This window comes from Schistocerca americana, chromosome 2, assembly GCF_021461395.2.
Source record: "Schistocerca americana isolate TAMUIC-IGC-003095 chromosome 2, iqSchAmer2.1, whole genome shotgun sequence".
Lineage (NCBI taxonomy): Eukaryota > Metazoa > Arthropoda > Insecta > Orthoptera > Acrididae > Schistocerca > Schistocerca americana.
Window position 1 is genome coordinate 131128722 of NC_060120.1, and position 25109 is coordinate 131153830.

General features: G+C 38.3%; 1 protein-coding gene across 1 annotated transcript in view; it reads left to right on the forward strand.

Moving 5' to 3' along the window:
- Positions 1-25109, forward strand: part of LOC124595658 (oxidized low-density lipoprotein receptor 1-like) — an 86514-nt gene that overhangs the window by 31695 nt on the left and 29710 nt on the right. Inside the window, exon 2 of the mRNA XM_047134500.1 lies at positions 13693-13777. Coding sequence (XP_046990456.1) covers positions 13708-13777 — 70 coding nt within the window. The 5' untranslated portion in view covers positions 13693-13707. The remainder of the gene's footprint in view (positions 1-13692; positions 13778-25109) is intronic.

Consider the following 25109-nt stretch of genomic DNA (forward strand, 5'->3'; position numbering starts at 1 on the left):
ACCGAAGTATCTCTGGGAACTGCTGTACAAAGAAGGGCACGCTTCCCTTCGGCACAAAGGCGTTACGGTTTCTGTCCCCGACCTGCATGCTTGCTTGCTTTCTACACCCTCTCCAGACTATATAATTTCACATAGTTTGCCGTTTACCGAAATATCATACCATTTACGCGATACTGCTTGATATCAAGCTCACAGGAATATCGCTTGCATAGCAGTAGTACCACTTGCACAGCATAGTTCTGAAGATATAGACTGGAAATTATTGATTCCGCTCATGAACACCGATTTCGGTGATGTAACAGATTCCAAATCATTCTTATAATTTACAAAGTGAACTAAGGTATTTATAATGTCTAGAGAACCAGCAAACGTGTCTTCCACCTGCTAGATGAGCACACCACAATCGATTTTCTGTCAGCTAAAGAAAGGCGCGAAATGTGCAGCAGCAGTCAATCAGACAATTTACATGGGAGGGAATAATGGTCCAGCACAAACACACATCCATATTGAATCTTCTGAAATTTCCACATGATCACGAAAGCTGTCCAACACATACTAAGTATTAGTTCACTATTCAGCTGTCTAGAAGGCGACATGGTTAAGTCACCTACATTCCCGCATCGCAACAGGCCTCTCCATTCTCTCAGCTCCTACCGTTAGCTCGAAATGTGAATCATTCCCGCCAAAGGTCACCGGCGCTGCATGCCAATCACATATGGACAGCATCATCCTAGTAAACTAGTTATATATTTATTATCACTGTACTTACAATTAAATATTACAATCGTGGTCTCAATTGGACAACATTGAGCAATGAGCAAAGTATCGGAAATACATGCTGCTGATGTCCGTGGCCCTGGAAATAGAAATATCTGTACCATTCTTATAACTTGACATAACCTTCGCTTTGCTGTCACAGTATTCCATGTCAAATCCATACCTTCCTTACAACTGGACATAGTCATTAACCGTGCACATGTCGGAACAATACACATGTACTTTATAAGGCTGATGCTCAGGGTGATCCTATCACGCATTCCCTACTACTAAGTATAATACTTCACCAATAACTGATTACTGTTGTTGTTGTTGTTGTGGTCTTCAGTCCTAAGACTGGTTAGATGCAGCTCTCCATGCTCCTCTATCCTGTGCAAGCTTCTTCATCTCCCAGTACCTACTGAACCTATATCCTTCTGAATCTGCTTGGTGTATTCATCTCTTGGTCTCCCTCTACGATTTTTACACTCCACACTGCCCTCCAATACTAAATTGGTGATCCCTTGATGCCTCAGAACATGTCCTACCAACCTATCCCTTCTTCTAGTCAAGTTGTGTCACAAACTTCTCTTCTCCCCAATCCTATTCAATACTTCCCATTAGTTATGTGATCTACCCATCTAATCTTCAGCATTCTTCTGTAGCACCACATTTCGAAAGCTTCTATTCTCTTCTTGTCTAAACTATTTATCGTCCATGTTTCACTTCCATACATGGCTACACTCCATATAAATACTTTCAGAAACGACTTCCTGACACTTAAATCTATACTCGATGTTAACAAATATCTCTTCTTCAGAAAGGCTTTCCTTCCCATTGCCAGTCTACATTTTATATCCTCTCTATTTTGACAATCATCAGTTATTTTACTCCCCAAATAGCAAAACTCCTTTACTACTTTAAGTGTCTCATTTCCTAATCTAATACCGTCAGCATCACCTGACTTAATTCTACTACATTCCATTATCCTCGTTTTGCTTTTGTTGATGTTCATCTTATATCCTCCTTTCAAGACACTATCCATTCCATTCAACTGCTCTTCCAAGTCCTTTGGTGTCTCTGACAGAATTACAGTGTCATCGGCGAACCTCAAAGTTTTTATTTCTTCTCCATGAATTTTAATACCTACTCCGAATTTTTCTTTTGTTTCCTTCACTGCTTGCTCAATATACAGATTGAATAACATCGGGGAGAGGCTACAACCCTGTGTCACTCCCTTTCCAACCACTGCTTCCCTTTCATGCCCCTCAACTCTCATAACTGCCTTTTGGTTTCCATACAAATTGTAAATAGCCTTTCGCTCCCTATATTTTACCCCTTCCACCTTCAGAATTTGAAAGAGAGTATTCCAGACAACCTTGTCAAAAGCTTTCTCTAAGTCTACAAATGCTAGAAACGTAGGTTTGCCTTTCCTTAAACTATCTTCTAAGATAAATCGTAGGGTCAGTATTGTCTCACATGTTGCAATATTTCTACGGAATCCAAACTGATCTTCCCCAAGTTCGGCTTCTACTAGTTTTTCCATTCGTCTGTAAAGAATTCACGTTAGTATTTTGCAACTGTGACTTATTAAACTGATAGTTCGGTAATTTTCACATCTGTCAACACCTGCTTTCTTTGGGATTGGAATTATTATATTCTTCTTGAAGTCTGAGGGTATTTCGCCTGTCTCATACATCTTGCTCACCAGATGGTAGAGTTTTGTCAGGACTGGCTCTCTCAAGGCCGTCAGTAGTTCCAATGGAATGTTGTCTACTCCCAGGGCCTTGTTTCAACTCAGGTTTTTCAGTGCTCTGTCAAACTCTTCACGCAGTATCATATCTCCCATTTCATCTTGATCTACATCCTCTTCCATTTCCATAATATTGTCCTCAAGTACATCGCCCTTGTGTAGACCCTCTATATACTTCTTCCATCTTTCTGCTTTCCCTTCTTTGCTTAGAACTGGGTTTCCATCTGAGATCTTGATATTCATACAAGTGGTTCTCCTTTCTCCAAAGGTCTCTTTAATTTTCCTGTAGGCAGTATCTATCTTACCCCTAGTGAGATAAGCCTCTACATCCTTACATTTATCCTTTAGCCACCCCTGCTTAGCCATTTTGCACTTCCTGTCGATCTAATTTTTGAGACGTTGGAATTCCTTTCTGCCTGCTTCATTTATTGCATTTTTATATTATCTCCTTTCATCAATTAAATTCAATATTTCTTCTGTTACCCAAGGGTTTCTACTAGCCTTTGTCTTTTTACCTACTTGATCCTCTGCTGCCTTCACTACTTCATCCCTCAGAGCTACCCATTCTTCTTCTACTGTATTTCTTTCCCCCATTCCTGTCAATTGTTCCCTAACGCTCTCCCTGAAACTCTGTACAACCTCTGGTTTAGTCAGTTTATTTAGGTCCCACCTCCTTAAATTCCCACCTTTTTGCAGTTTCTTCAGTTTTAATCTACAGTTCATAACCAATAGATTGTGGTCAGAGTCCACATCTGCCCCTGAAAATGTCTTACAATTTAAAATCTGGTTCCTAAGTCTCACTCTTACCATTATATAATTTATCTGATACCTTTTAATATCTCTGGGATTCTTCCATGTATACAACCTTCTTTTATGATTCTTGAACCAAGTGTTAGCTATGATTAAGTTATGCTCTGTGCAAAATTCTACCAGGCGGCTTTCTCTTTCATTTCTTATCCCCAATCCATATTCACCTACTACGTTTCCTTCTCTCCCTTTTCCTACTACCGAATTCCAGTCACCCATGACTATTAAATTTTCGTCTCCCTTCACTATATGAATAATTTCTTTTATTTCATCATACATTTCTTCAATTTCTTCGTCATCTGCAGAGCTAGTTGGCATATAAACTTGTACTTCTGTAGTAGGCGTGGGCTTCGTGTCTGTCTTGGCCACAAAACTGATTACTAGTGATACGAAATAATACTGACAGAAAATCAGCGATGGGTGGACATGTCTCACTGTGTCTTAGAAAGAGAAGTGTAATAAATCGAGGTGTGACATTACCTCTGAATGAAGTGGTTTTTCCAGACAAATACCGTGACACTGAATATAGACGGTGATCGCCAGAATGTGTATTATCAGACCAACAGTGCAGTTACACGTCACTGACGGTGCAACCTCATTATAAAATCTCTGAATTTAGAAAGTGATATGGTTAAGGAACGTGGAATGAAGCCAGTATTTGCAACTCCCTCACGCCATCACGACATATTTCTCCAGCATTCGTAATGCATTCTGCCTCGATGCCATGTCAGAGTTTCGGTGATATATCACCTGCGTTATAGGTGATTGTTGACTGAGAAGGACCACAAACAGTAGATGGTGTACTGATTGAGGTTGTAAGAAATGTACACTAGCTTTCCAGATCTATAGTGCTACACTTTCCAGTAGGAATGATGTCTATGATTTGGAATCATGTCTTTCTATTCAACCACATAGCAGCGTTGCAACTGATGGAGAAGTCCTTTAATGATTACAGCCACTATTGAATCATATTTCTGGAACTCTCATATCTAGAAACGAGTCACCTTTTTCGAAGCTGTTAAAGTAAAATTTCAGATATTCTCTATGCCTCTTGCAACTGCTGCCATTTCTGCAGCTTTGCGCATGTGATCATTCCAATTCAACAGAACTTCTGCAACCTGTATAGAAACAGAGTGACCTGCATTAGTGCAACAGGACCGTGTTTTGACCATTTGGTGGAAATGGGAACAAGTTTTTGTAGCTCTGCCATCACCGAACAACGTGTAAGGCCAGCGCCAAATGAAGCCTGATCCTGCAAAATGAGATAGTATAAAAGACAGTAAAGGAACTGGGAGGAAGACAACAATTTTGCTATTGCATTGTGGTGCGTCCCCAAACTACATACAGGTACTACAGTCTGAAGCAGATCCGCATCACTCAAGGCCCATTCATGTCTGTCACGCCAACATGCTGTCATCATTATTCTGTACCATCCAACAGAGAAAAATTATGAACTATAAAAGCTCCACTATCTTCATCCGATGGAGAATTCCGTAAGATTTTTACTGCGTCTCTCTCCTCCCATATATTGAAAACAAATACCATTTGCTTGCAGGCATCGAGCACATGTGATGATCCTATTAAATATACAGGTATTGATCCACTGCACAGACCACTGTAAAGTTACATCGCCTGTACTGTAGGAGGATGACCGTATCCCAAAACTACACTGTAAGTCGCAAGACGCACTCCCTGCTACCCTGTGTCACTGTTTGAAACATTGTTTTTTCTGCTGTAACAGGCTTTGTACACTGCCATACATTCATTTTTCCCCTCCACGACTTCGATGTCTGTGTCAGGTTCTAAACTGTCATTAACAAGTTCTGATTCATTGCTTCTCACAGTAAACTAGACATTACGTGGTATAAAACATGTTGTCATGGCTTCTACCATAGCACACCACACACACTGGATGATTTTAAATAAAAACAGTTACATCATAAGGAAACTGGGAAAAATTGGCAGCATTGTGGAGCATTTGCAAACTGCAGTCCGAAGGTGACTGACGACCTTTACATTTGAACTGCTTTGTCACAGTGATGGAATAGCTGATGATTCAGCATCCCATTTCCACTGATTCCTCATATTGCAGTCATGTGCATGATCACTGTTGCGGTACTAGCCATCCCCAGAAGGTGTTGCCCCTCCACCAAAACTCTTTCAACATCTCAAACAAACGATGTCAGTCAGTCATTATGTGGTAACCAACAGCGTACCAGTGGATGGTTGGAGTGGAAAAGACACCGTCGATGTACTGTAATAACAACCATCACAGTTGATAGTGCAAACGAATTTAGCAATGTTACAGTAATTTCAATATCAACCAATGATGTGACAGCATGTTACCCAATTTTGGTATCATTGGTAAATTGCCCCTTCTCTGTTTTGCGAGTATCATTGCAAATGTAGATAAATGACTGTGCAGTATGTCCATTCATTGTTAGTTCTCAAACATATACATCATCAAAGTATACCAGACCACGCTCTACATATTTCTAGCACCTCGTGCATAGTGCTTAATTTATGATCTGTTTCTGTGTGGATGAGAGTCACAGAGCATTCTCGCTGTCTTAGGATAAAACTAAAGACTGAAAGACCCCCTCACATTGTCTTTGACCAATCCACCTTGCTGCATCGTTACTGATTTAATCTGCAGCTGACCAGAAGCAGACCGCTACATTCCAAGTCTTGTGAATGAATAGAGCTTGCCGAGTCCTTGCTCTTCCAAGTGCACAAGATTTCTCCAGATGCGCCCATGTCAAGGAGGTTAGCACTCCTTACCGGTGTATAGCAACAGATTTTGAAGTGTTGTGATGTAATAGGAGATGATTAAGAAGAACGGGAAACGTGTGATTTTTATGCCTGATGGAGCTCCAGACAGATGGAGTTCGAAGCATTTTATGTAAATCAACTATGCTATCAATTTTAAAGTATTGTTCTAGTGTCTGGGATCAGTACCAGGAGGGTATTGGTAAGAGAGAACATAAACACATGCATTCCTAAGGCTACACGGTTCTGCACTTAAAACAGGCTGTAATGTTAGATCGCTTGAGTTTCCAACCTATCACTCGTGTGGAATGCAGCACTGTTAATATTTCAATGTAAGAAACATATTTCCACTGCATGACATGCATCCTTCTTGCAGGTTTCTCTACGATAAACTATGGTAATAAATTGTAAAATGAAAAAACTACTTTCTTAAAACATTGGTTCTGTGTGATACATGCGCAATATAGCTTTCCAGATATGTATAGCGTTCACTATTCACATCCGATCATGGTTCAGAAATTATACTATGCCCACACCAGTCCTATATAAAATGATTGTTAAGGAAACAGATAAATGCATAGCAGCAGCGTCCGACATGTGAAATTACAAGTAATACCACCACTAACTTGCAAACAGTACATCTGTCAAGCAGATGTATACACGGAGATTCCAGTCTCTTACAAACACCCATTACTAACTTAGAATCGTCTTAGTTATGAAGCTGAGGTCTCAATTTTACATCCAAGATGCGACAGGGGGATGGAGTACATCGCATAAATCTTCATTCGTTTAGAGGAAAGTGTCGAAAGAGGATGGTCACTTTTCATCACACATGAGATGGAAGTCCTCTGATGACCGAGAGGTTTTCTGTTAACGATGACAAGTAGACAGTGCTCTAAATGACATACAGAACATGTGGTTGTATACGAGTTGAATGCAGACTATGTCACGTGACTGATGCATCCTGACAGAACAGCGGAAAAATCTGTAAGTGTTGACTTGCAATAGAGGCTGTGTCCCAAGGTTCCATCTGCTTTCCTTCACACCAAAACATCAAGAAAAGGTGAAGTACCAACTTTTTCCACATCCATTGTGATGTTTATAGTTGGATGGAGCGAATTTAAATGCTGAAGAAACGTAGGTAGAGTGTCAAGTCCATGTGGCCACACCACAAATGTATTATCTACATACCACAGAAAACAAGAGTGTTTGACAGTTGCTTCCTGTAGTGCTTTTTCTTCAAAGTCAACCATAAAATAATTGACCACCATAGGAAAAAGAGGGCTTCCCATGGCGACACAGTCTACTTGTTCAAAATATTGGTCATGAAATAAGAAATATGTTGAAGTAAGCAGGCATTTAAATAATGCCACAATGTCCTCCTCAAATGTGTTGTTAATGAGCTCTGAAGAGTCCTGAAAGGGTAAGTTTGTGAATACAGGCACAACATCAAAACTTACAAAGAGATCAGCCGATTGCAATCTAAGAGTTTTCACACGACCTATGAAATCTTCAGAGTTTCGAATATGATGCTCGTACTTGCCCACGAGAGATCCCAATAGTGATGTCAGATATTTGGCAACAAAATAAGTAGGTGCTCCTATGTTACTCACAATGGGATTGAGAGGCACCTCATTCTTATGGATCTTAGGTAGGCCATAGAGTCTAGGAGGAACTGCAGCCTGTTGACTCAAACCATTGGTGACTAGCACTGGAACTGAGCCCATTCTGATGAGTTCCAAAGTCTTTCTGTGGATCTTACCCATCGGATGAGTTCTTAATTTACTGTATTTGGGATCATCGAGCAGCTTGTATATCTTGCTGTTATATTCTGTGTGTGAGAGAAGCACAGTAGCATTTCCTTTGTCAGCAGGTAAGATCAAACTCATCTCGGGGTTGAACTGCACATGTCGCTTTACACACCCTAAATTAGACACTTGTGACCTTTTAGTTAAATTGTCTGGCTGATGGCAAGTTTGCAAAATACAAAGTTAATATAACATATATTAACAGTAATAATAACATCGGGAACTAAATTAATGACCCATAAATGATGGGCCACACAGTTGCGATTTGGTTCAAATAATGTTTATTCAGAAAGAAAACTAATAGTGAATGTGGCCATTTTAGAATTACTATTGCACTCGAGCGCATTTCCATTGGACACAGTTTGATCATTCACAATCTCATCGCAAAACACAATATTCCACCTTGATATTTAGATGAAAAGTTAGAGTTCACTCTAGGCATGCAGCTGCTCACCGCTCAGAGACTGTCCTATGATATCACACAACGCAAAATTTTCTGAGTCGTTTCACTTCCTAGCTGCCTAAAGACTGATTGTCCACTTTTGTGTCTCCATCCGAACTGTCCCCTTTGGTGTCTCGACCAGAACTGCCCTCTGCCCATCTCCGACCACGTTTCCTGCGCGCCGAACACCTTCACTCAACTGACTAGCACAGTTCCCTTTCCTGAAGCTGTCCATCTGATTGACTACAGCTTATTCAACATTACTCTACATTTTAACATAGTTAAATAATCAAAGCTTGACCACTTTCATGTTCTAAATAAAGTAACAATAATATCAATTACACAATAAATGTTAATTTCTTTTACATAAAACCAATACAATTTCCTTCTTAACTTTGAACGTCATGACCAGTAGCCTTGCACCAATGTGCTTTCCGATAAATAAAGAACAAAAGTCACTATTATGCACTAAACATGACAACAAATATTCTATTACCTAATGATTCAATAAGGTGTCATGCTGTCATCTTTCAATGTGTTTTTTGTGGAGAAAATGATGATCTGATGTTTAACTGAAAATACTGATAATTTAAGTTTACTATATCTTTTAAACAAATGAAGTTACAGAGTTGATATTTACAACGTTTGTCATTTTAATTTTGCGATTCTATATGAAATATTGATAATTAGGATCGACCAAAGCATTCAGAGTTTAGCATTCAGGTCCTTGTTACAAAACTTGTCAATTTAATTTTAACAGTAAATCCTAAACCATTATAGATATGATCAATATTCAAGTTTTATTAGGATCACCGTGAAACTTTATGGAGGATGGCAGATTAAATTTACTGTGGCTTGATTCCCTGAATTACTACAGAATTAAATAGTTTTCATAAATGTTTCCCTTTATGACCGATCTCAGGTCTGCCATATTTAACAGTGCTATGCTTCCCTGTGACATAGGTTCTCTTCTGTACCACTCGCACATTACAGAGCTTAGGCCTCAATAGACAATAGAAGTCTGTGAGTTTACCCATCTCGTGGTGAATCTGTGCCCTTTGTGGCGAACAGTCCTGGACCACAGGGTTCATTTCACAGTTCCTGAAGGCTGACTCTTTTGGCCATATACTTAAATGAGAGTGAAATGCTCGTTAACTCAGACCCTTCTCTAGCACCAAAACTGTAGTGTCATCCAAAGTATTTTAAAACTTTTAAATAACAATGGAAAGGAATTTTGTGAAGCCTGACAGAGGAAACCTTTCAAAATTTCATGCATTTACGCCTTACACCCACATCATTCGGTAACAAATTCAGACTTCATCTCTCTCTGCTGGAATTGTGGAGTGTGTAGTGCCTCCTTTTCTTTTCTCCCAGTAACTCGCCCAAAAATCTTAACACAAGGTTTAATATGTAAGTGTAACATTACTGAGGATGAGGAACCAGGGAATATGAATCACCCACGAGCTTCACTGTAAGTTTGCATTTATTGCAACACAGCAATTTGGTTAAAACACCAACGATTACACGTTGCAATTAACTAGGTAGGTCACAGCTATACTGACAACAATTTACACAAAACAGATTAAGGCATACAAATTTAGAAATTTTAAATTCCATGAAAATTAGGGAATAAACAAGTAAACTGGAGAACAACTTGGTTCAGATTTGTCTGGTATACATTGTAGCACTGAAACATCTTTCAATGAGATAAATCATAGAACACGGAGAAGTAAGCAAATTCACATGTTACAAGAAACCTGATCAGTTAGTTTAATTTGAGAGTGAAATTTCAGTGGGCGTACTTAAACACTAAACAAGACAGAATAAATCTAGCACCCATTAAAAGGGGCATATACAGGGCTATTACAAATGATTGAAGTGATTTCATAAATTCACTGTAGCTCCATTCATTGACATATGGTCACGACACACTACAGATATGTAGAAAAACTCATAAAGTTTTGTTCAGGTGAAGCCGCACTTCAGGTTTCTGCCGCCAGAGCGCTCAAGAGCGCAGTGAGACAAAATGGCGACAGGAGCCGAGAAAGCGTATGTCGTGCTTGAAATGCACGCACATCAGTCAGTCATAACAGTGCAACAACATTTCATGACAAAGTTCAACAAAGATCAACCAACTGCTAACTCCATTCAGTGATGGTATGTGCAGTTTAAAGCTTCTGGATGCCTCTGTAAGGGGAAACCAATGGGTTGGCCTGCAGTGAGCGAAGAAACGGTTGAACGCGTGCGGGCAAGTTTCACGCGTAGCCCGCGGAAATTGGCTCATGCCACAACTGGAGACCGACAGCGCCAACTTCATCTTTCAACAGGATGGTGCTCCACCGCACTTCCATCATAATGTTCAGCATTTCTTAAACAGGAGATTGGAAAACCGATGGATCGGTCATGGTGGAGATCATGATCAGCAATTCATGTCATGGCCTCCACGCTCTCCCGACTAAACCGCATGCGATTTCTTTCTGTGGGGTTATGTGAAAGATTCAGTGTTTAAACCTCCTCTACCCAGAAACATGCCAGAACTGCGAGCTCGCATCAACGATGCTTTCGAACTCATTGATGGGGACATGGTGCGCCGAGTGTGGGAGGAACTTCATTATCGGCTTGATGTCTGCCGAATCACTAAAGGGGCACATATCGAACATTTGTGAATGCCTAAAAAAACTTTTTGAGTTTTTGTATGTGTGTGCAAAGCATTGTGAAAATATCTCAAATAATAAAGTTATTGTAGAGCTGTGAAATCGCTTCAATCATTTGTAATAACCCTGTATATTAAATCATGGAAATAGCACAATAAATTTAAAGATATCATAAATATATGTAAACAGGCTTCTAACTCAACTTTGTTTCACCCTGAACAATTTAGCATATAAAAGGGGTTACAAATTATTCTTAAAACCATCACTTTTGGATCACATTGGCCATGTAAAATCAACGTAATAAACTCGACCACAATAAGTTACTCTCTAGAGCTATATAAAACTATCATAAGATCAAAGGACTACTACTGGACCAGCGCTGACCTAAAGCTCGATTGAGGAATTAAACCCCTTCCTAAGGCTGAGGCAGGTAAAGAAAGGGTAAGATTGACCTCGACAAGGTGTTAAACTCATTAATTGGACCGATTGGCTGAAGAACAAACAGGTCACGATAGAAATCGTAACAGCCACCAGGAGCCGGGCAACTGTAATGGTATATAGCAGGTGGAGGGTCCCTACTGTTTTGGGGTGGCATTATTTGGGGCTGACATATGCTGCTGGTGGTCATGGAAGGCGCCGTAACAGCTGTACAATACTTGAATACCATCCTCCGACCGATAGTGTGACCATATCGGCAGCATATTGGCGAGGCATTCATCTTCGTGGACAACAATTTATGCCCCCATCATGCACATCTTGTGAATGACTTCCTTCAGTATAATGATATCGTTTGACTAGAGTGGCCAGCATGCTCTCCAGACATGAACCCTATAGATCGAGCCAGGGCCACTCTGAAGGATCCATGCTGAATTGCCGTTGAGGAGTAGGACAATCTGGACCAAGAGTGCCTTGATGAACTTGTGGATAGTATGCCATGAAGCATACAGGCATTCATAAATGCAAGAGGTCATGGTACTGGGTATTAGAGGTACCGGTGTGTACAGCAATGTGGACCACCACCTCTGAAGGTCTCGTCATATGGTGGTACAACAGGCAATGAGTGGTTTCCATGACCAATAAAAAGGGAAAAATGATGTTTATGTTGATCTCTATTCCAATTTTGTGTACATTTTCCAGAACTCTCATAACCGAGATGATGCAAAACTTTTTTTGATGTGTGTATTTGCCAACTAAAGACTCTCAACCCAGAAGTTTTAACAAAATTAAACACTGACCATGAAAGCTTTCATTATATTATATTCACAGCTTTGTTTGACTGATGGAAACCATGGAAAACCTACACTGGCCGACTCCTGAAGACAGCCTCCTACACATTACTCTCATAGGGACCACTGAAACACTAATTAGTGTGCACAGAGTCATTCTTCCTGCATTCCATACATCAGTGGAATAGAAAAAAGTGTTAATACAGGGCATTTCAAACACCCTAACAATACAGGGTACAACTGGAAATACCTTCTTCCATGCACTTCAGCTGTTTGCAGAGTATGGACATACACATAGATGAAAAAAAAGAGACTAGAAGAACCAGTATTAAGTGACGAAATTAGAAATGTACTACAGCCTCCTGCATGTCACTCCCACAGGGACTACTGATACAAGATTAGACTAAGTAATTTCTTAGACTTTCCCAGCAATTCGGTGTTATCTTGTGGAATTTGGTGTACTGCCTGTGGTCTCAGTCGTCTCAACATAATATTATGATGTTTTAACTTGGCATATTTGTCAGGTGTTTCCCGTGACTGATCGACAAGCTGACTGTGTTCCATACTTGTGCCTGGGTGGTGTCCAGTGTTTCCTTTGCCATACATGCCCTCTGCGGCTGTTTCTGGTGGCACCATTTGTCTCTAGGCATTCTGTCTTCCATCCATGACCGTTTCCATGGTTTTCCCCGGTGGCAGCCATATGAAGGTGTTCTCTACTATGTCTGCACCCACCAGGTGCATTACTATCGCTATCGAGATGCTACAGACATTCCTTATGCTGCTGGCGACCACTTCAGCTTTCTGTCATGCTTCTGTCATTTTCCTGTTGTTATGGGTGTGGTACATGCCTAAAAGGTGTACTTCATGCCAATCAGGCTGCTGTCGGAATTGTGTATTCTGCTCATGCATGCCACAGCAATCTCTCGTGAGAGTGGCCACCATCTGGAATTCTGTACTATGACTCTGTCTGCTCCAAAACCTGGGAACAGACACAGAATGCAATTCCAGAGATTTATGTGGCATGCATGGAAAGAATATGCAATTCCCAAAGCATCAACATTCAACACAAAGTGCACCTCATATGTGTGTACCGAACCTATAATGCCAGGAGAATGACAAGGGCATGACAGAAAGCCAATGCAGTCTCCAACAGCACAAGGAATGCCTGCACCATCATGTCAGTAGTGCTAGGAACACACCTGATGGGCGTGGACCTAGTACAAAATGCTATGGCATGGTTGCTGCTACTGTGAGCACATAATCATTGAAACTGGTGGTCATTGATTTGAGTATGTCATGATTTTTACAGCAGCTGTTATTTGGTAATTTAATTTAATCAGTTCTGTTACTTTTTTGCTGGTTAATAATGCTGCATATCATTTTTGCTTTATCCTTTAAATATATTTTCTGGAAATATGTTATTAAAGTTATTGGTCAATAAAGTACATTATTTTTATAGTTAATTCTTTGCTTTCAGCCATCTGAAACAGCAATGGTCTTCTTTTCAAGAATTCATATCTGGCTTACACTACTGGTTGCCATACCTAGTACAAAATCAAATGGTAAGTCACCCATGGATTATATTACGAATATATTTGGTGGTTGACTATATGGAACATATACAGTGAAGCTGTTGTTCCTTAATGAGCTCCAGGATTAATTAATTAACAGGATTAATAATTATCTCATGGACACTGCAGGCAATGGGTGATGGAAGGTTTCTGTTCCATTGATAATGTTTATACTATGGTAGCAGTATTCTGACAGGACAGTTTTCAGAGATATTTGGAAAATATGTTTATTAATTATCCCTCTCAAATTTGAAGGGACTTTTTCTAGGACTTTTGGTCCTGTTTATGATGCCTTTGATTTGTATTTCATGGCACTGTTTATGGGCTTGTGGATGAGGTTCCATTTCCTGGCATTGTAATCTACCCTCCCTCCTTTTTTGTTGTTACTACTGTTATCAATGGTAAAGTCTTTTCAGAAAATATGAGATGAGTAAGATTTACAATAAACTTATTACTTATTGTCTTTTCTCTCAGCTGGTTCCAGATCTTCATGTCTGTGGGTCTGATTCTTGAAGCAGAAATTTTCACAAAGTAGGTTCCCATGTTCCAATTGATGTAAATGAATTTGATAAATGCCTGTGAAGATATTTTGTTTTTTGATGTTTATTTGCTTCACATTTTACTAGGCCTAAATCACACTGTCTTTTGAATTTTCACATTAACAAAGCTGAAATTGCATTGTTCTTCCAAAATACAAAAAGTCTGATCACATCTGAGGCATTCCCACTACTACTTCCTCACTCTGTGGTAATAATGATAGTCCAAGGGTTTTGCGAATTTTCTTGACAAAAGAATTTCTATTAATGTATAAATGAGTCCAGAAATAAATTTATTAAACAGTGCCAGATTGCATAATTAATAATAAAAATTTTAAGTGTGCTTGTTTCATAATTTCAAATGTTTCTAAACTGTACATACAGAGATAGTACATATTGATTGTAAAAATGAAAATAGAGCAAATCGATTTCATAGTTTTTAGCTTGAAATATAACATATTGTTTATAAAATTATATGAAATTTTTTAGATAAACAGTTGAGATAATACTGAGCTGTCCAAAGTTTAAAAATTAGTTCTCGTATCGACTACTTCTGCTGAGGAAAAGTGATGCTAGAAGAGAGTGTCCCTTTGCAATATCCCCCTCACAAAATTTTGAGACAATGTCTTTACAATATTTTGTGATGTACTATTAGGTGTACCAAACGGTGTACAAAATCATGCCAAAAGATAGAATACAGATGTATAGAAGTATCTGATACATAACATATTGCAGAAAACACAAGAAAAATATCTACTATACAAGTCATAATTTATACATATATCAGGATATGGAATTTCAATTTTGAGATCTGTGCAACATTCTGTCACGAGACAAATGATACAAAGTCAAAATTAAAACTTTACAACACTAAACTACAGAAATAAATACAGAGACAATGTAAATTACTAGAGTTACAAATTGCAAGTTTATGTCTATAAAATCACACCTTCAAAATCTTCAGAAGAGAAGAGAAAAAATTTAGAGCCTAAGTGTGCAATGAGTGAGTTGACTCAAAAAACTCACAACGAAGGGTAGAGACCGGAAGAATATACTCAATCATGATTAGGAATATAACACAACATCAATCAGCCACATAGACCAGAGTATTTAAGGATATGTTGATTCATGAACGAAGAAAATAATGAAAAATTATTAGCGTCTAAGCTTACAATGTGGGGACCGACCCATGAATCCAAAGCACATGGGTACACACCAGCAAAAAATGTTTCGACACAACAAAATGAATAAAGTTCACAGTCATAAATCAATAAGTTCAGTCATATGTAAAGAGTAATTATAGGAAGCATCTAGCCTCAATCAATAGTTGAAGCGTGCACACGAATAACACTGTATGGCACATTTCGCAGTTGTTGGGAAACTGACAAAAACTGTTAGTTCCAGAGAATTAATATGATATAATAATGGAATAGCAGATATGTATTGTTTGTGCATACAGACTGTGGAAAATACTAATTTCTGGTTTTTAAAATTGCGCTAAGCACAGATTTTTCGAAAATAAGTAAGTTTTAAAATGGAATAACGCTGTATGGCAATGGATATACAGCATTATTCCAGATCAGCCAGTGCTCTGCTGTAATTATAAGGTGTCTAGAATACAAAAATAGTAAGTAAGAGATTTAAAACAAGATACTAAATAATATTTATTGTAAACTGAATTGCCTGATCTTAAAAAAAAAATACAGCATTAGTTTATCAAGTTTAGGCTCAAATCTAGTACATTATAGTCAGTTGTCACACTGCAGGTTTTCATAAAACAGCCTGTATTTTGGTTCCATACATTTCGTCATGTCCAATAGATCCCTTTTCTTCTCCTTATGAACTTTCAGTGTCCCATTATAGGGTAACTGGAATTCAGAAGGCAATGGACAATTTTTTACTTGATGTTCACAACCATGCTTTACAATACAGTGTCTTTCCCATGGGCTAAGCACATTGTTGGTACGGCGCACGCTTAAACCTCGAGGATCGTCACTACACAGCTTCAACCAAAGTACATCGGTAATTTTCAGAGCAGGCGGCTTCTTCAAAAGCAACTCGATGGATCCTATGTCCTTGAAGTCTTCCATCATCATCTCGTGAATGGTCAGTTTTTAAGGATTGACAAAGGCCTCAGCAATGATGTGCTTCCATTCTGAAGGAACCATGAGTTTTGACACTTTCTTCCTTTTCTCGATGACTGCAAAATCCCTGTCACAAGGTAGGAAACTGTGACCCGAAATTAAAAATTTCTTATGTATATCTGTAAAGTACTTGCAGCTGATCAGATAGAAATAAAACACTAAAACTCTCCAGTTGTTGTTCTGCCCGACACAGCGGTCAGACCAAACAATCAGTTTTCATTCCATGCCTTCTTCAAGGGTATCATAATTGTGCGTCACAAATTTAAGCAGACAGGAAACTATTTCGGTTGTACCTCTCCTTGCGGTGGATTCATCCCACAATTTTACGGTGATGTTTCCAGTACCAACGTCATGAATCGTGAATTGTACGATGACAGCTCTGTCTGGTAGAATACCGTGGAATCAGTCAATGTAGGACAAAGTAAAGCCTGTTGTAGGTCAACACATATAACATGTATATTGTTATTCCTCTTAGCTATTTCCATACCACTTTTTAGGGCTTTGTATGCTTGGTCTGCCCTTGAATGATGCAACTGACTCTCAATTTCGATCTTGTGCAGTTCTATTTCATCTGAAGCTGCAATCATTTTGTTACACAACAAATCACACAGTCTGCAAGTATCTGATCTAGGTGTTCCGAAACGCAGATTAAAATCTGTTTGAAACACACTTTGATAATATGACCTGCTTATTGACTTATCAGGAAACTTTTCGGTAAACAACCAATACATTCTACAGAGGTTGAGATTGGGGTGCAGACATTCTTTTGAGGATTTATTCCTGCTGTAATGGCTCATCTGCTTTGGGAAACTCAACATGTGTTGCCGAATAAGAGCCCTGTCGTCATTTGATATGGCATGTGGCCTATTGCAATGTTTTCCTCTACCGTCTTTAGGAGTGGTTATTCCACCTTTTACTTTACGTTGCAGAGTCTGCATTAGTCACTGGGTGATGGAGAATATGTCAAGCAATGTTTTTTGACACACTTCTTTTGAGTAAACTTTGTATTTGAAAGTAACTTATTTCCGTGAAGTATCGTCTGTTTTACCTCTCTTGCGCCTGGCTGGAACGCCTATTTCCATGGATTTTATTAAGTATATGGACTGCTCATCGTATGTTAAGGCATGATATTCTTCGTATAGCTTTAGCTTCATTTCCAGGTTTATGTCCTTGCATCCTTCTTTTGAGCACACTTCTGCATTGCATACACGATCCTGAATCACAAAAACAATCACTATTACTACCTAATATTCAACTAGATTATCAAATTTTACATTCTCTTTTAATAATATAGCATTACTCAGACTGGGTATTCTATTTTTTCGCCAATGATAACTACAGAACTGTAGTTAATTTCATTCACGTTATATACTTTTACTGTAATGTTTTCAGAAGATACACATAACATATCATTAGAGCCATGTACTCTACGGGGCACGTTGCCCCTTTACAGGACACATATGCTTCTCTAAAGACATACACCTTTTTACAAAACCCATACAGCATTATTCTACTCACTTGTGTTGGAGGCTGTTTTGCAGGAACTCCTTTCCTTTTCGTGATTTATGTTCCAGTCCAGCATCACGAAGCATTTTCCTCTTAATATCCTGCCAACTACCATTGTTAATTTTCCTTTTCCGTGCATTATTTGCACATTTCAAACCACTTGGGGTAAGCGTCACCTTGCTGCTCTCCGCCATTCTTGTACCATACAGCATTGTTAGCTCAGAGGCGCGAAAACTGTGTGCATCTTGTCGCTGTTTAGTGCTGCCCTCGGACAGTGAACATGTCAATTATAACAGCAGGCGATGCAGACTGCCGTATACAGCATTATTCCACGCGATTCTACGAAATGTCAAAATGAGCCATACGCTTCAGTTGTATGCTCTCCTTGAGTACACACACACACACACACACACACACACACACACAGAGTCTCGATGACCAGGGGTACCCAAAACAGAGTTAAGCATGAGTCTGTCCACAACTCGAGTTCCAATCAGATACAATATTGCAATACTCAGGATAAATACAGGTAAACAGAGTCATAAATGGCTTTGAATGATGACATAATGGAGTAGCTTGAGGACTAAAATCATCGTGTGAAATCAGAAATATATACATCTTGTTATACTGTCCATACTTCCACACTATTTGCTAACTGTTCATACAAACTAACCTACATACATAGAGGCATAGAAGAATCATTTGCAATTGATAAAAAGTACATACTGATTTAAAGTTACATAATGTATTGGGAAGTTAATCCCCCTATTTAAAAAAAAAAAAAAAAAAAAAAAAAAAAAAAAATACAATTATGTGAAATAACACTGTCCATGCAATTGATGATTTTTCTAAACAAATAGTCCCATGAATTCTTCATACAGGATAATTTCTTGGCTAACAATTTACAAATCTCAGTCACAACACTGATGTGGTTGACAGTTGCTTGTGTACATTACCCAGCACCTACGATCTCTTGTAAGCCAACTGGACCAGCAAGGGTACAACCATTCAGCAGTGTGGGAGTGGATCCACTCACATCTTTCAGTTTTCTCCCTAGATTTCTCCTCACACACTCCAACAGGTAGGTTACTTCCTGTCCAGCATTCACATCAATCGTGAAACATTGTTTTGTGTACTAAGTATGCTGTTCAGTACCTCCCTCACATCACACTGCATATGCTGTGCTTATTTATATTGTAAAATAAAATAAAAAAATAATAAAAAAAAACGTATACAGAGTTTACGTCTGACTGGATTTAAAAGTGTTCACATATGAAACTTCAATAAACGGAGCTAAATACAATAAAAAATGAACTAGTAAAGTGATCCTAAGATACTATTCCTAATTTTTACAGTACAAAATATAAAAATTTATTACTAGATATTTAATGACATTATCCCATTTCAACACTCAAAAAATGTGCTCATTTATTATCGTGGCATATATTTATCAAATTCTAAAGCAGAAATCTATTACAAAACATAATTATATAGTTGTATGACCCTACAAATATAGTGTGTCATTGATTTAAACTCAGTCAGTAGATAATACAGAACTTTAGAAACCACATCTTGCATATGACATTCCTGACAAACAAAACACAATTATATAGTTGTGTGACTCTGCAAATGTAGAGTATATTTTCTCCAAACTAGGGATCATTATGCATCCATATTTAAATGGCTTGTTCTTTATACCAAAAGTTAACAGTACCTGAAATTTTACAAACTTGCTTTGCTTACCAATAGCTCCTCTTATCTTTACACGTGCAATGACAGTTCCACAAAATTCTTACTATACTTGATCTTGTCTCTAAATTGTTCAGATATACCTCAAATTGGGCTACCTGTAGCAATCAAACAGTTACATTCCTAGTGATCAATCTTAATTTTAATGTAATGAGACACAAAATATGAATCATCTTCTCTGTTGTCAGACACTTCATGAAAAGATCATTTTTCCTTTCGTCAGATGCTACATCCACACTGTCTTCACAGAGTTGTATCAACTTTACTGGTATCATAGCATTACTTTTTTTATTCTTGTTGTCATGTAAAGATTGAACACAATGAATGGAGTCTGTGGCACAACTAACATCACTTGTTACAGAAGGAACACAAAACACGTTACTGTCAAAATTACACTTCCTGCTCAGATCTTCTTTCACTTCATTCCACCAATTGGGATACAGATTGTGAACAACCACAGCTAACTTATTCCAGAATACACATTTATCTATGTTATCATCAATCTGGTCCCAAAAAAACTTCAAAAAGTTTTCACCTTCATTCCCTAGGCTCACTGATGCCTCACCTTTACTGTTTGGATCATTACTCTGCATGACATTAATGAAAAACTCTTTTGACTGGATGGGTATTCCGTGACTCTCACTTATAATATCACATACTTCCCTTACCTTACCTGTATTCTCAACATCATTCACAAATAACTCTGAAACTTCATTTTTCTTAAACTACACAAGTACCTGATACTCATCATCATCATATTCCTCCATCAACAACATCAAATGAAATGAAATCGCTATCAACACAAGTCTCATCTCCATCACAGTCACTTACCTCACCTATATTCATTTGCAATAAGCCACCAGTCTCAGATTTACTAACCTCAGTTATTTCACAGCTCTCATTCACATCTACATAAAAAATATCACCTAGTTTAGATCCAATATAGTCAACACATGACTTACATACATCAAGGACACTGAAACTTCCTGGCAGATTAAAACTGTGTGCCCGACCGAGACTCGAACTCGGGACCTTTGCCTTTTGCGGGCAAGTGCTCTACCATCTGAGCTACCGAAGCACGACTCACGCCCGGTACTCACAGCTTTGCTTCTGCCAGGAGAGCTTCTGTAAAGTTTGGAAGGTAGGGGACGAGATACTGGCAGAAGTAAAGCTGTGAGTACTGGGCGTGAGTCGTGCTTTGGTAGCTCAGATGGTAGAGCACTTGCCCGCAAAAGGCAAAGGTCCCGAGTTCGAGTCTCGGTCGGGCACACAATTTTAATCTACCAGGAAGTTTCATATCAGTGCACACTCCGCTGCAGAGTGAAAATCTCATTCTGGATCAAGGACACTGTTTTCTGACCAGATGGAGAAATCATTAGTACATGCTACATCAAAATTGTGACTACTCTCACGTTCTGGTTTGTGATTAGCACCTACATCATCATAATTATACATAGTATCCCAAAACTTTTGATCAACACATAAATGAGAAATCTGGTATTCCTTCTGTTCAATTCCGGATACATGTTCAATATCATTAGCACTGTGTTTGTCTAATTGCAAGTGTAACTTGGGGGTCCTGTGCATGTAGTATTTCCTTGCCCCAAAACTGTGGGCCTTTATTGAGGCAAACTGCCATTCCCTGAGGCACTTCTATGATTGTTTCTTCTATTAAAATGTCCACGGCTATCCCCGTTGTTCCATTTTTGCTGATGTTCAAAATTTCTCTCTCTATTGACACTATGATCTTGATAGAAGTTACCATTATCTCAGTTTCTGTAATTACTCCCAATGTGATTTCTATCATTCCGATTATTATGGTACATACTTCTTTCTACTGCTCTATCCAGTCTGTCAGCATTAAGTAAAAAATGTTCAAGACAATCATCGGGTTTGTGTACTAAATCCCACTGCAACCTTTTTGATAATCTCCTTTTAAGTGCATGAATCAAGAGCATTTCATCAAGTGGTTTATCAAGGTGTGTTAATTTTTTAAATTGGTTGTTACAAAACTCTTTCAAAGTACCGTCCCTATTCCTATAATTAGGACCATTCAAAAATTCATTTTTGATTCTACCCTGTTCAGCTTCTGACCAAAATTTATTTAAAAAAACTTTTCTCAGAACTTTGATATGTTTCCCACTGACTTAAATTTAAATTTACCCATGATAGAGCTTCGTCTTCAAGACATCTTTTTAACAAATTTAATTTTTTGATTGTCATTCATGCCTGACACGAAACTATCTCTACAGTGGTGTAGATAATTCAGCGGATGTAAACTGTCTGATGGAAAACTTTTGATAGGAAATAAACATAATAAACAGTACCATATTGCATAATTAATAATAGAAATTTTAAGTGTGCCAAATATTTCTGAATTTCAAATGTTAAAAAAAAAAAATGATATTAATTGTTCAGAGCTAGTACACATCAATTGTAAAAATGAAAATAGACCAATTCAGTTTCATAGTTTTTAGCTTGAAATATAACATATTGTGTATAAAATTGTATGAAATTTTTTAGATGATCAGTTGAGATAATACTGAACTGTACAAAATTTGAAAATTAGTTCTGGTATCAACTGCTTCTGTTGAGGGAAAGTTATGCTAGAGGAGGGTGCCCCTTTACAGTGTCATGGTTGTGTTGTGTGATGGTATATTGAGTATTGGAAGGATATCTGAATTTTGTCCAGCATAGAAGTTTGTATGGGTGTACGTGGGGTAGTGCTATTACCTTAATTTCTTTGAATGCTGACCTACATGATTCTCTCCATTTCATGTAGACTAACATTCTTATTGCTTTTTTTGTAATTTGAATATTCTATTAATGTTCGTTTTTGAGGTACTTCTCCACAAAATTATGCCATAATTTAATGTCAAATGGATTAGTACACAGAGTATCTTTTTCATAATAACTGTGCTTCTTAGGTAGCTGTGTTTGTGCAGAACACACATATTTGAGTTGAGTTCCCAACTTATAGCTTACATTCTATCTGCTTATTCCAGTTTATATTGTTCCAAGGAATTCTGTGTGTTCGGAGTTTTCTGCTATGCATTGTTCCATGCAAACATTGGTGTCTTCATTGTCTTGATTTTTCAGTGTGAAATGTAGAGGCTTTTCAGTAATGTTATTACATAAATTTAATTAATGGATGGCATTATTTACTTGTAAGTTGGCTTTAATTTCTAGATATTCTGTGTCTTCATGCATGAACAGTAGAGTTGTGTCAGCTGCATAAGCAACTATTATTGTTTGAGATGTGATTCATGTATAAAATGACAAGTGATGGACCAAGAACAGATCCATGTGTGACAGAGAAGTGTTGAACCTTCGCTTCAGATCTTATGGGCTCCTGTTTGTCGGGTATGATAGGATCCAGTCTCCTGTATATAACTGTTACAGTTCTACTAAAGTATTGTGGTTTGTACAGTCAGAAGCCTTTGTTAGATCCATAAATGCCCCTACACAATGGGAAATCCATGATGGAATAATGACAGTATTATGAAATGATATTGTCAGTATTCCTACATATTTATTTTTAGAGTCTAAGTTGCTTATGACATTCTCAATGAGATACGTGACTGCCTCCATGTTGTGTTTCTTATTCTGGATCCAAATTAGTTGTTTTTGATTATTTCATATTTTATCAGAGATACAATTAGTCTCTGTTCACAAGCACACTCAAATATTTTTGATGTGACTGGTAGACAATCTATCGGTATATACATTTCCCTTTTCATGTATTGGTTTTGTCAATGCTACCTGTAAGCAGTTAGGAACAGTTCCTTCCAGGAATGATTTACTGATTAGCTGTTTAAGAGATTTCTTGAGTTCCTATAAACAGTATTTATTTCTATTACTTAATTTCCATCAATTCCATGTGATCTTGTTTGTTTTAGGTATTTATTTATCTGTAGTATTTCTTCCTCTGTCACTGGAAAGAGTGCCAGTTTTTTTGTGGGTACTATTAGTTGTTTTCCAAGTGTTATTGTATTTGTTCCTTCTCTTAGTTTTTGGCCTACTGTGACAAGAGTCATTGAAGAGATTTGTGATATTATTCTGTTGTGGTGTATTTTTTATTTTCTGATCATAAACTGTATTTTGCTATGTTCCTACCTGTTTGGTGGTGCACAATTTGTGTTTATAATAGACCAGCAAGCCTTGTCTTTATTGCCAATGCTACTTATGCAACTTTTTTCATCTAGTTGTTAGGCTGCTTGTAATACTTTGGAATATATTTTCTGTAATACACTTTAAACTTTCCATCCTTGCTAGTTTGATATATACTGTTTAATTTTTCTGCTATAATGCTGTATGTAATACTTGGAAATTCCCTGTGGCACCAGGCTGCCCACACATTACACTTTATTGCCAATGGCATCTGCGGATGCTGGCCATCAGTGGCTAATGCTGGCCATCAGTGGCTAACTTTGATGGGCCACATGACTGGTGCATATGGTATGGCATTCGTCACACCATCTACCAGAGCTCTCCTCATTATAAGTGCAGTGCAGCAGGCACTTGCTCTCATATTGTGTTCATACTTATTGTTGGAAACTGGCTGTATCAATACTTGCATTGTTTCTATGTTGGTGTCTATGTTGTCAACTGTTGTTTGGATGTAAAAGAAGAATAACCTTTGGTTCATTGTGGCCATTCTCTTGTTTCTGCCATACAGTATGATACAACTGGCAATGAGTGTGGTCTTCTCTTCTGCATGCTTAGTGTATTTGGCTGTTCATTAGGTCCTTCTGTCCATAGAGTCAGTGCTCCAATCTCTCCTTGAGCGCCAACAGGCTCTTACAGTTGCTGTCATGAGCTTGTTGGCCACATTAGGTATGTAGGCTTCCACTACATTGCTGTACCTGCTGCCTTTTCCCCTTATGATGTTGCAGCCAAAACCTGGGAAGCCTATGAGAAGCAGCTTCAGCAAAACTGTCTTGCTTTTGGTGTCACTGATCCAAACATATGCAAGGCTTTCTTACTTTCTTGGATTTCTTCTTGGATCTACCAGCTATTGTGGCAGATTGTTCGGCAAAATGTGTAAGTTGTTGTCAAATTCTCACCATACATCACGCATATCACTGCACTGCATGTAGAATTCTATTGTTGTCATAAACAGCCCCACCAGACCTGCCGAGCTTGGGCAGCTGAACTCCATGACCTCTGTCACAAATTTCAGTTCGTTACCAATGATCATCATGATTCCTATGCTGTTTCTAAGGTCCTTGACACCATCATTTGGTCATCGCATGACCAGAAAGTGCATCAGTGTGCACTACAGTGCAAGAATCCATCTTTGGCAGAGGTGTTAAATATTTATTAATCTTTCAAGGTATCACTTGCTGCTGGTGATCAGATTGAGGCTTGGTGTGACATCGCAGAGTG